This window comes from Notolabrus celidotus, chromosome 12, assembly GCF_009762535.1.
Source record: "Notolabrus celidotus isolate fNotCel1 chromosome 12, fNotCel1.pri, whole genome shotgun sequence".
NCBI lineage: Eukaryota > Metazoa > Chordata > Actinopteri > Labriformes > Labridae > Notolabrus > Notolabrus celidotus.
This window is the reverse complement of record NC_048283.1, coordinates 21,028,669-21,041,906: the sequence shown is the minus strand read 5'-3', so window position 1 is coordinate 21,041,906 and position 13,238 is coordinate 21,028,669. Positions and strand designations below refer to the sequence as shown.

Sequence of the window (13,238 nt, the reverse complement as noted above, 5' to 3'; positions counted from 1 at the left end):
CAACCAGAACACAGCGATTACTCTTCAATCTCTGAATGGAATCATTGATGAGAGACGCAGAGAAGAGAAGGAGCTCTTTATGTCTTTACAGCGAGCATCTTAGCTCCTCAGCATCAGTCACACTCACTGGTGTCAACACTCTGACTTAATATCAATGAATACATCACTTTTCCTCGATTTTGCTGATTCTTAAGCTGTGTATGTATTGAGTTACCTGGTATCTACTAAAATATAAAGACAGAGTAAGTTATGTGGTCACTCACTGTCTACGATGCAACATGTACAGCTGCTGCAGCTCCATCACATCCTTCTCCAGTGTGGGGTGCTCGTACAGATCATCCAGAACGTAACGACACAAAGTCTGGAAGGAAATGTCAGTTTTCATTTCTCTCAAATTAACTTCACCTCCCGCCCAGCCCCCCCCCCCCCCCCCCCCCCCCAATCCTTTTCCTCATACAGAACATTGTCTACCTTCATGAAGAGTTTGACATGCTCGTCCTCCCTCAGGAAATCTCTGCAGAGAGACACCCACTGTGACACCAGGTGCAGGACTTTCCGTTTCCTCTCCAGAGCCTCCTTCCTGTCCTCTTTCCCTCTGCATCGCTTGGAGCAATAGGTGGGATTCAGTCAAGGCTTCAGCACAGATGGAGAGAGAAGATCTATTTGCTGATATAAAATGAAGAACACGAGGCACGGATGTGTGCGTGATGTTGATTTAAGGTTGGGCGGCAAGACTTCTACATAACATCTATGTCTGTCTGTGGCGTTCACAAAGGAAGATTATTGTGTACATTTATGCAATAATGGTCATGAGGTAAAGGATATTGTCCCAGTAGTGCTTGACATAAATCACTGGTTGACATGAACACTGGGTAGGTCAGCAGAAAGTCATCTAGAAGTGTATCTGCAAAGAGAAAACAGACAACAAGTGAACATTTTAAAGAAATACAGGTTTGGAAATAGTTCTAGTGCTGCTAGTTTTGTTCTGATCACAAAACAAACAAACAAAAAGCTCAGACCTCCAAGTTTCGGCAAACCTTCATATGAACTCTACATTCCACCTCATTAGATTTGTTACAGGATGCTTCAGGGAAGGTACACTGGTGACCTTGACAAGAGTATGATTAATGGCTGCTGTGCTGCACAAACGGTAGGTCTGTACTTTTAATTGAGAGAGACCTGGCTTCAGTGTTTCCTTTATTAATAAACCCAGTAGGAGAGCTCAGTTAGTTCAATTCCACCAGTGGAGACATTTAAGTGGCACATTATTCATCATGGTCCGCCTTAGATCATCACAGTGTGGTTTCTGTTGTTCCATTTTTCTCCAACAAGTTCATACAAGCCCTTTCTTGCTTTATCAATCTGGCGCACTGCAGGCTGTATCACTGGAGATAAACTAATAATGTTAACGTCTCAGTCAACTCTCTTTGACCTCGTATGATGTCTTTGTTTTCATGGTGATTCTCCTAAAAAGGAAAAGCAATTTGGCGTTGTCTAGCCCACCTTCCTAATGTGTTTACATCATTTTTCTGCTTCTTTGTCCTTGTGTGATTTCCTCTCAAGGTTACAGATGAGGAGGTGAGTCATCAATTGGATTAAATCTGGTCAAATTGATCACCAGCTCCCTTTGACACATCCCCATTGCGTGAAGTGCAGTGACAGTCCACAGCATCACAAAAAAGGATTCTCTGTTATGATAAACAAAGGTAAATCAAACTTTTATCTTGTAAGTTCTTCTTTAAAGTCTACTTCTCTGGGAATCTTTGTGTTTAAGAGCTATTACAAAAAGCAGTTTAAGTGCATTTCAGAAACAGACACAGAAACCACTTAAATACATTTCTTAGACATAGCGAGAAAGAGTGGGACAGTAACTCTCTGACGTGATGCCTGACCGCAAGCGACAAACCTTTACAAATCCTATTAGGGCCAGCCTCCTCTCAGCTCCTCTGTAAGTGTGCCTCATACACAGAATTGTAAATTCTGCTCTTTAATTTCACACTGGCTTCCCCAGGCCTTTGTGTGCGTTCTGGTCCAAAGGACTCCCTGACATCATTATGTTAATCCGTGCTGAGCAGCTGTGCATGCATCACTCACTGCTTATGAGAGGTTACACATGTAGTCCCAATACAAAAAACACAGCAGCACCTTAAAACAAAGCCAGAAAACAACTCAAATAAATCATCCACCCACATAGTTTACTGTACCTCCTCCCCTTCACACACATTCACCGCACACTCACTCCCTCCACAACTCTGCTGTGTGTTTGTTTTTTTGTCTCCAAGCTATCTCAACTGGAACACTTTCTCATGAGTAACCGCTTACATTAAACACCCAAGGCTGTACACTGACAGTTTTTGAAGTTGGAAAACAGAATAAATATTTAATCTGCAACCTAAAGTCATATTCTCAAGTTTTCTTAGTAACACAGTGAAAAGGCAGGGAATGTCCTGCAGAGCAGAGTTATTACAATCAATTTAATAGAAGACATGTTTGATCCACTGACCTAAAAACAATGATGTGAGAATTGAGTGGTATTAATAAAGCTTTGGAGGGGTTTTCTGGACCCACAAATAATGCCATTTCTATGTTAGATTTTCCAGTTATCAGTTGGCATGGATCAGAAAAGAAGAGCTGTCTTTTTCTTAGAGCTTCACTTGTTTCAAGACTGTCGCCAACACTGCTGAAAACTCTGAATTGAAAAGTATACCCCATTATTTATCAGCTTCCCCAAGACAAAATAGACTCTCCAAAACTAGAGGTGTGAATCTCTCCCTAACAAGACAATCCAATTCGGGCAACGATTTGATTCAAGGATGATTCCTTAAAATAAAGACAATTTGATTCAATTTGGTACGATCCGATTCAGTTCGACTCGGTTTAATGTAAATCTGTAATTAAATCCCAAGTCCTTTCTTGCATACAAAGTTAAAGACAAAGCTCATCACTCTGTCAGCTAACTTATGCTACCCGACAAGCCACCTACGCTAACGGTGCTCTTGTCAAAAGTAAGGTCAACTCCAAGTATCATGAGATTGAAGATGCTAAGCATAGTATACCGAAATAACACGTTAAAAGCCCAGCCTACTGGATTACAGCTCTGAAACCGAGCCATCAGCCCGTTCCTATGACAATTTTTTCGATCCAGGGTGCCGCAGATCAGTACACTTGGTTGGATCTTTAACATTATGATCAGTAACAGATTCAATTCAGTGAATCTTGAACCCCCTATCAGAAACAGTAGCCTCCATAACTTACAGTTTTTGAGACCAATGTTGTAAGGACTGATTTTTAGGTAATAGAATACAGCGAAAGAGTGGTGCTAGCTAGGAGGATAATTACAGCTTTAAGTGTTCAAGCCTGTTTTTCTGTGTGTTGTGGGAGCAGGGTGGAGGTATTTTACCTTTTTAGGAAAGGACTACTAAAGAGAAGTAGGAAATGCAGGGAGTTAGGGATAACATGCAACAAATGGTCATGGCAGAGCATGTGAAAGACTATAACCACTATACTGTAGATGGAGTGTGTGCTTTAACTGCTGAGCTAAACAGGCGCCCTATAGCATGATATTTCAAAGTTGTTGTTTTTTATAAAAAAAATAACACAAAACAAGTTTCATGTTGAAAAATATTATTTCAGAGTTTACCCTCATGGGCACTAAACGTCAGGAGGGTTGGCAGGCTCAGCTTCTGCTAACATTACATTAGCTTGTTTCTAGGTGCTAATTTTTGGGGTTAGGATTCCTTTAGAATACAGACAGATAGAGACATATGGAGACAGCACTTAATTACATCCATACAGGGTAACGTGTCCAGTTGTTAAAAATAACACCAATATCTATTATTTTTTAACCAAGTAAAATTGAATGAGAAGCAGTATCAGCCTATGCTCAAGTGTGGGAATTGGAATCAGCACTGGGAAGGAAACATTTAAATTAGAGTTAATGCTGCTTTCAGGCACTTCAACCAAAACATTTTCAGTTTCTTTTTCAGAGGAAATGCAGAATGGATCCATTGATCCAGCTTGTCAATCTACCGTGAAGCAATCATCCTGTCAGTCAACCTGCCAATCTCTTTTGCATTCCAATAAGTACTCGTAAAATTGATCACTGCAACCTTTGGAAACAGAATGTTAATGTGTCACTTATTGGTTCAGTATTCATCACAAGCCAACCTCTTGGAGCAAAAACCTTAAATTATCATGATGGTCTGAGGTAGAGGTTGAACATTAATAAAAGCTTGTTTGATTTGATGTTTTTATTTTACTACAAAATAAGCATCAACATCTCGCATTATAATAAGAGAGCTGGAGCATCCTCACGAGATGAACACAAATGTTCCATTGCATGTCTTACAGAGCAGGCTGAGTACAATGTAAATCTGCATAGAGCAAATATGAATGGCAACAACTATAAACACTTGTGAGTCCTACCTACAATGCTCACAGAGACAAAGCAGCATATCAGGGATCTTCAAAAACAGTGCAGTTGACTGCGGTGGTTCATTTTGCTCTGCCTCTAACACGCCCGTGGTGCTTCCAGAAAAGTGCCATCTCTTGCAGAAATACAGAAAGCTTCTCTGCATTCTTAATGTTGTGTGTTGAGTAAAAAAGGAAGCAAATGATGAGATAAAGCTGGCTTTTCTGATGTGCTATGCTGCTTGTAAGTCATAAACCCGACATCAATAATCTGCTGCAATCATCCGTCATGTAGCTGCACAATCTCTCTCTGAGCCATCCTTGAGTGAAAGACCGAACACAGCAGTCAGGCCGTTGTTCAAATAAATCTCTTTTTGATGAAATCAAGGATCTCATGCTGTCATGACTCTGCTGAGCTGAACCTCCAAGGGCACACTTAGCAGTAGCACCCGAGCATGAGGAGGTTCAGCATTCACACAGAGAGAAGCAAGGCCAGCAGGAGTCAGACTATTAAACATCACTGAGTGCAGATCGATGGCTGCTCAGGACTCAGGTCATTCCTTCTCCTCTTCAGGTCTGTGGCTCTTTGACCCTGAATACCGCTCACATCATGCTCAAGTCTTCAGCTCCCATCGGAGGTTAACTTCAATTGACTAATTGCAATGTGAGCTAATGGTGAACAAGTCAAAAACTACAAACTAAGCCTGTAGAATATGAACTAGAAGGGGCCACACAGAATGAGTTTACAGGGAATGTGCTGAAGCAATATTACTACTCAGTTACAGCGATAAAATAAGTTATTCTATATTGAAGATTTCTCTCCTGTGCATGTAAAATGCACCATTTGAAATCGGCAGGCATCTCTCCAGAGAGGACATTTAGATCAATTTCATTCACTTCCTCATCCAAATGAGTAATGGTCTCTGGTATGGGGTTAAGCCTGCCTCCATCTCGATGAGAGATGATGTGTGACCATCTATGTCTCAGAGGGAAAATTAGCATTTCCTTGTTTTCCCTTTCTCCACTAACCAGTGTAAGGTAAATTGTCCTCTCTTGTAATCCTCCTTTGTCTGACTGACTTCATGACTGCTCTCAATTATCATCTTCGATTGAACCATCTTTCAGCTCAATCACAGAGTCTCCTCTGCCTTGGCAACAGTGTCACATTATCATGTACCTGCTGGGATGAGAGGAAATGTGTTGATTTGTCGTCGCCGGGAGGCTGGACTGCGTGTCATGCAACCCGCTACGGCATCACTCATAAGATATGAGAAGCATTTATCTCTGTCAGAGGCTTTTAAATGAACAGGCTCCAACTTAGTGGCATTCTGGGAATGATATCACATGATTAGCTCTGTAATGTTGCCCAGAGGGGGCTAATGTCCCAGCTCCTCTGTGTGTGTGAGAGAGAAAGAGAGTGCGGTAAGGGAGGGGAGAGAGTAAAACTGAAAGGAAAGGGAGTTCTGTCCTTTTCTCCTTTTAATCTATATTTCATAAACACGCATAAATAAAGAAAGAACACCATCTTATAATAATCTAGTTATAAAGTTGTCATTTGATTCCCTTTTTGTGTTCTTTCTAGAATACAAACATGCTCATTTAAACTCTAACAGCCTATGAGAGAGGTGGTTTATGAGGCATAACAACATGCATGCTGACCTGACTCTTTGCCCTGTGTCGTCCCCTGCTCCTCGTCCAGTGTCAGGTCATTCAGCAGGTGCTCCAGGATCTTCTCAGGGGTCCCTGATACCACCACGTACCTGTCGGACACAACAGAGTCAGTGGACGAGTCCTCCTCTATCGAGGACAGAGAGCGACTACTGCTCCATTCCTCCTCTCCCTCAGTCCCCTCATCATCTATGTAGCGAAAGTAAGGGACGTCAAAGGTGGGCACAGTCAGCGGCTCTGCCCGGCTCGTGCTGTCACTGCTGCTCTCCTCAGAGCCCTCCTCGTCATCCTCGTCCTCCTCCTGCTCCACTAGAGCAGCATGCAGAAGCCTGCCTTCCTCTTGCTGCAGGTTTGGAGGCTGCGGTCGAGATCCCATCCTTTAGGAGAGTCCCTGTGCCTTCACGCACGGGGCAGTGTTGCCGTGGTTACAGCTGCATGCCCTCTTCACCTATCCATGCGTCCACCTGCCGCTGCCACAGCCTTGAGTCCACTGTTGACAACCCCTCAAGCACACTGAGGATTCCCCGGTTTGTTCACAGCTGAGAGAGCTTCTGAATGGGATGCAGCCTGCTGCCTCACAGCCCCATGCTGATCACTTATATGTGTTAAATGCAGTCATTTATGTCTAGGCTGTTGTGATGCAAGCATGCCTGAGTGAGTGTGTTATCCAGAGAGAAGGGAATGGAGAATGATGAGAGGGAGAGTGCTGTGGAACACAGATAGTGAGAGAGAGAGAGAGAGAGAGAGAGAGAGAGAGAGAGGGAATCTAGGAAGGAGGGGGAGCGTTGAAGCTTACCTCCCATTCCTCGCCTCCTCTCTCCCCCCTCCCCTTGACGTTGCAGAGGGGGCTGGCAGCTGTGACGACACTCTCTGTAGGACCAGCACATTGTGGCCCCTCTCCCTTACACACACTCGGACTGCCTCGTCACTGTGTGGCTGGAGGGAGAGAGAGAAAATAGGAGGGGGGGGGGGGTTATCACCAAGGAGATTCCCCTGAATCCTCTGCCTCTCACTCACACAAATCACCACTGATTTCCATCATAATACTCTGTCCAAAGCCTGCACTGTAAATGAAGGTGAATTTCCATATATCATTATTCAGTCCTTATCAGTGGAGCCCATTCAGGGATTAACATAAAAGACCCACACACATTTTAATTACTGATTTCTATGTAGAGCCTATTCAATTATGGGTGGTGTCTGGAGACGGTCTATTTTTACACGCTCATATTAAGGTTTAACTCTGCATAACAACAATAGTGTAGTGGTCCAGAGTTAAAACCTCACATTGTAGAGTTAGGGTCCTTGTTTAATCAACAACATGACTTCTTAGGATTATAAAAAGCAACAGTGTGTTTCACTTTCTCTTTCTATAAATAAAGTCACACGATGTTACATTATCCGTATGTTGTAAATATAATCCTCAGCAAAAGAGTTTTAGTCTTCCATCCAGCCCCTTAAAGCTTCACTTAGCTGACATTAAGTCTCTTAATACCTTGGTTTTCACTGCTTTAGCATACAGAAACAGAGCTTCAAAAACATTGATTTTTTCAAAATGTCAAAAATGTGAAATACAGTGGCTGTGGCATTTTCCCACATGGTCCAGCTGATTTCTTTAAAATGCTTGTTTTGTCTGAGTCAATAACAAAAAGATAGAAGTAGTAATAGAGAAAATAAATTGTATGCAAATGTTTGCCGTTATACTTCAGCAGTGTTATAAATCATGTTTTCAAATAACATGGTTTTTGATTGATCTAGAATTAAAAGTACAAGCAATTAATATAAACGTGAATCCATGTGGATTGTGGCATATCAAAAGACAAAACAAACAAATATAAGCTGGAATAACAAACAAACCATCAAACAAACAAACAAACAAACAAACAAACAAACAAACAAACAAACAAACAAACAAACACACAACATCTTTTCAATGCCATAAAAGACTACTTATATTCAGTTATAGCAACTGCCTATTGTAGTTTGATGGATATCATTTTGTACTTCACCCTGGTCATTCAGTGGTTTATCTAAATTGAACATTTATTAAACTACATTTTTGAAACAAAAAAGCTTGTTGCAGCATCTCTGAAAAACAAAGATGGCTGATAGCTGCCTGACAACTGAGGGTCTGGATCAGAGATATTGGTCTTAATGAGGAGTTCACTGTATAGTGCACGCACACGCATACTGCATCAGCCCCCCTATCCCCCCCCCCTCCCTACTCTTCAGCCATCAGTCAATGCAACGCAAGCCTCTGTGCATGCAATTAGCCAGGCAGACAGACTGGAAGTGGTTGCAGTTTTCTCTGCCCTAATTGCCTTTTGCAGAGAGCATCCAGGACCCTTCAGTTAAGCATGACTTCCTGGCACATTAACGCTTATCTAGGATCTGTGGACAATACATACACAAACACAAACAAGCTTGCGGTAGATAAACAACACATACAAAGATGAATTTATCTGCATTTAAATAAACAATAACTTAAATAATGAAGATGCAAAACTATATCCATCACTGGGAGTGCCACATTTTCAGCATTGTTGTAAGATTAGACAGTTCCACAGTCACATCCATAAAGAGCAGCGATATTTACAAACTAGCAGATAGGACCATTCATGGTAATGTTTGCTGGCAGATCCTTCAGTGTTGTGAGTTATGGCTCAGAACAAAACTGAGATAACTTAGTGGTTTTTTTAAAATAACTTATCTTAATGCAAACAACATAACCACAAGCACAGGGGTGCATCTACATGAAGAATGGCCGCACTTCCATATATTCAAGGATGTGTCCTGTGCCTTAACATACTCTGTTATCTTGTCAGTGGACCTCTGAACCGTATAATTAAAGGTTAGAGCCATGCCGGGAATAAAAACTAAGTTTGTACAGCAATTCTTTTAAAGACAAAGTAAATAGGGTGATTTCTATACAGCCATGATAAAAAAAGAAATGAGCACTATGTGAGGTGGGCAAGTACAACTAAGAATACATCGATAGGCAGTGGTTTAAAGCAGACAATTTAAAAACTGTAGGCCCATAGGCTAAAAGAGACCAGGGTTATATATTCTACAAGATATTTTATATACAATAAAACCAGCTTGTAAGTAAATGTGTTTTTAGAAGCCATTAACAAGATGAAAGGGATTTTGCTCGTTTAATATCTACTGCCAGGCTTCCTCTCTGAAATGAGGTAAAGCACAGAGCAAGAAAATTCCCAGAAAGGAAAGCTGTGCTGATTAGCTTCCTGATTCTTGGGAAAAATAAATTGGTGGTTCTTTCTTTGTCAACACATGACGTAAACCTTGTGTTCTTATCTTAAAAAAGTACTCTGTTTTTGTATTTCTAAGCCTGACAGCAAAGCAGGTTGAATCCTCAGCTATAATTAACGGAGTGTCTGAGTGTACTGCTACCAGGCGGGTCAACAGCAAACAAACCTTTCCTCACAATGAATTATTGATCCTGCTTTGCTGCTTTTTCTGTTGCTGATGCTGCGGCAGTCCCATCCTCTGTGCAAACTGGGCTTTGTGGTTACCTGTGTACCAAAACAAAAACACACCCAAGCCGCAAGAGTGGATGCCTGTGATGAGTCGAAGTGCTTTGGTAGAACTGTTGCTTTACTAGCCTGGAGGTGACCTCAATCAAGAGTGACCCCAGAAATTCCCTCCCAACACCATCAGTCAGCAGAGAAGTAACACAACTTTTCTCCAGTCATATCACGCCAAGTCATGCCTCTTTCGGGGTTCCAGAAGCAATTTACAAAATTGGCCTTTCCTGTTGCTGCTACAGCAACTCTGGCATGCATGCTATGAAACCTGGATGGTGTCAGACTTGACAGCGGGCTGACTTAAACTATATTGACTCTCAAGGAACACTGTGGACCATACAGAAAACATGATAAACACACCAGTGTTGTTTTCAAAGAACCCTTTGATGCAAATGCACTTCATTATCTCTGACTGTAATTAGCTCCAGTTTCTCTTCAAGCTCTGTAAATATACTGTAAACAAGATCTGTGCATAATATGTTATTTTTTTTGCATTCATGCTTTGAGAGAACAGCAGCTCTGATTACTGATCAGACGTAGAGAAAAGTAAAGTGATGAAATAATGTTATATAAGGTGGAAGAAGGGTCGCAAGTAACCTATGACCTTGTGCAACAATCCTGAATTATGGATAATAGTAATGAGGTAAAAGGACAAGAAGTTTCCAAACACAAAACTCTGCTTTTACATTGAAATCGTCAAGTTTTTTCATTTGTAAATGAATTATAAATGTCTATAAACTACCAAAGGAAAAGACCCAGAAACATGCCTGGATCCAAATGAGGGAGATTGCATAACATTCATGATTTCCCTGCACAACAATTTCTTACATATTTTCACATGAACGTCACACTAACTGAATATCAAGCATCCCTGTTTATACCAGCTGGGATTTAACAGCTTTCTAAGCCCTTTTATGTCCGGTACCAGATATTTACATGAGTCCCATGTGACACAGTATGTGCATTGTAGCCTCATTGGATTACTTTAAAACCATCCCATAATCTAGAAACACTGCTAGATAATCTCACATAATCTTTACATTTTTAGATAATGTCAAGTATTAATATGAGATTGGCGAATCTGGCCATTAACGCTAGGATTACATAGTTCATACATATACATGTGCCATTAGTGTACACTTGTTCTTACATCTGAAATAACAGATACTTTGCACATGGCATGTTTAAACAGCTATGGTAAAACACATTGTTGTATTGTGAGGCACTAACATTTTATTGTACACTCACTGGCATTTGCTTGGTGCACATGAAAGGTCATTATTTTGAACAGCAACTTTGATAAGGAAATATTACTTGTACTTGTGTTTGTGGAAAAGGTCAGAGACCTGATGTACTGGAATCCACCCTAAAACCATACAATGCCTTGGCATGGTGGTCCGACCACTTGCGTCAACTTTTCCTGCTATTGTCCGACAGTTCAGCGTGCAGATACAGCTGGCAGGAAGGGAGAAGCAAAGCCCACCATGAGGTCAGCCAATCAGAGGTCTCATACCCAGTCAAATATGAGGTGATGTCATCACATGTTATTTTTTAAGTGCAGAATGAACTGAACATACTGTACCAGTAGATAAGCTTTCATAGTTACTCAGTTATGCTGCTGAAGGAAACATGGAGAACTTAGGCTGATCATGCCCATGTTTACCATGTTGTAGTCCCTCTTGTTCAGACGTTCTGAAGGATTTTGCGAGAATCATTTTGAAACCCAAGGTTATAGTTTTTGGTACAACATTAGCATCAATTTAAATTAGGCTTTTCTGTGATGGACAAAACACTAGCTTTAGAATTAAACAGCTGTTGGCCACTTTGTAAATACTGTGAAACACTTACAGATGCAAATGATCTGGGAGAGAGATAGTTTGCTCAATAGTTGTAAGCCTGAGCCTGAGACCATTATTCCATGTGAGACATTTTAATAGGCAATTTTATGTTAATATTTTCATTAACCCCTTAACTTTTCTTTCTTTTTATGATTGCATTTCTGCTAACTACTCTAATAATGTAAACAAAGACTGAATTCCTAAACAAATGTTGGTGTTAATACTGACTGTGTTTGCCTCTATTCTACCTGTAGTCATATTTTGTTGTGGCCTACTGTAAATAGACCTTGCCTATAGTTAAATCTAGTTAATGTGCAAGTTATTTTTGGACTTACGTCACTGAACAGTATACTATCAAGGAACCAAACTACATCAATCTTAATCCTATATCTCTTCCTCTGTGCTCTTACTTATCTACTCTTTACTTGAGAGAGCTTTATGTTGACAGGATTTAAATGACAACATTCATCTTCAGAAAGAGCGGAGACATCCTTGAAGTGCAAGGAGGCCTTACAATTAAACAAAGGTTTGACGCCTTAAACACTTTAGGAAGGATGAGATGACATACTTAAAACCCAACAGTCACAAAACTGCAGCAAGAAATACCCCAGCATAGCCCAGAGTAAAACAAATGATCCACTTCTCTTGAACGGAAAATTCAATGATACAGTATGTTCATTGAGTAAGGGTCATGATGACAGAAAGGGGACTATCTGATAAGCAGTTTGGTTGACAGGACAGAAATAGCTACTCAGGGTAAAGCATTTAAGAGTGTTGCTTTTCACTCAAATCTGACTCAATATCCATCTATTGAAGAGTACTGATTATTGAAAAGAAAATTTAATGAAGTCAATTTCTGACTGAATGTGGTGTTTTTATTTTGTATCTCACCTCACTTGTCCTCTCCGGGCCCTTGCTCTGGTTCTGCAGAAAACGACAGCCATCCTTAGCCAGTCTCTGGACCATCTCCAGTCTGGACAGGTCCTCCTTGTCATGCAGGATGCACATGCTCCCTTGCTGCAGCACAGGGGGCACAGAGAACATGTACCTCAAACCACAATCCCACGACATCGCCGGATCACGAACAACAGCAAAAAGGCTACTGTTGGTGAGTTCCTTCTACTCTTGAAAAAATTGTAAGTGAAGGTGAGAGCTCAAAAAAGTGTTAAGAACAGAGTGTGTCTCTGTGTATGCTGCACAGGTAAGTTAGAGCGTCCTCTGTCACTGCAGCCAAAGTAAGTCCCAGTCCCCAAATGCCTCCGTCAGCTCTGCAGAGAGACACAGGCAGAGAAGTCTTCCTCAGTTTGACTCCAGGTATCCCTCTGTGCTCGGCTTTTCTAAGAGTGAATGACATATCCCCTCTCTCCGTCATCCCTCGCCTTTCATCGCTGAGGAGGGGAGAGAGTTAGGGACATGGTGTGTTCAGGAAACATCTGGTGAGCCAGACAGACCCAAAAAAGGAAGTTTCAAAATCTCCTGAAAGCAGGAGAGAGTCTACATTCAGGACTGGGCAGGGTATGTAACAGTAAAAGGTCAAACACTTGTAAGGGTGGAGATGTATTGTGTGTGTGTGTGTGTGTGTGTGTGTGTGTGTGTGTGTGTGTGTGTGTGTGTGTGTGTGTGTGTGTGTGTGTGTGTGTGTGTGTGTGTGTGTGTGTGTGTGTGTGTGTGTGTGTGTGTGTGTGTTGAGGTTGAAGGTCATTCAGGGCAGGCAAACACTGAACTGCTATGCTTTCAGTCCCATTACAGACAATGGAGTGAATTAATGTCATCCAAG

The 13,238-nt window shown here is 41.4% G+C and overlaps 1 protein-coding gene across 1 annotated transcript in view; it reads right to left on the bottom strand.

Annotated features, from left to right (window-relative positions):
- Window positions 1-12,824, bottom strand: part of LOC117823348 (rap guanine nucleotide exchange factor 5-like) — a 33,445-nt gene extending 20,621 nt beyond the window's left edge. The window contains exons 1-6 of the mRNA XM_034698509.1: window positions 12,353-12,824; window positions 6,875-7,014; window positions 6,070-6,170; window positions 826-904; window positions 472-616; window positions 264-361 (exon numbers count right to left, since the gene is read on the bottom strand). Coding sequence (XP_034554400.1) covers window positions 264-361; window positions 472-616; window positions 826-904; window positions 6,070-6,170; window positions 6,875-7,014; window positions 12,353-12,532 — 743 coding nt within the window. The 5' untranslated portion in view covers window positions 12,533-12,824. The remainder of the gene's footprint in view (window positions 1-263; window positions 362-471; window positions 617-825; window positions 905-6,069; window positions 6,171-6,874; window positions 7,015-12,352) is intronic.
- Between the last annotated feature and the right edge of the window lie 414 nt (window positions 12,825-13,238).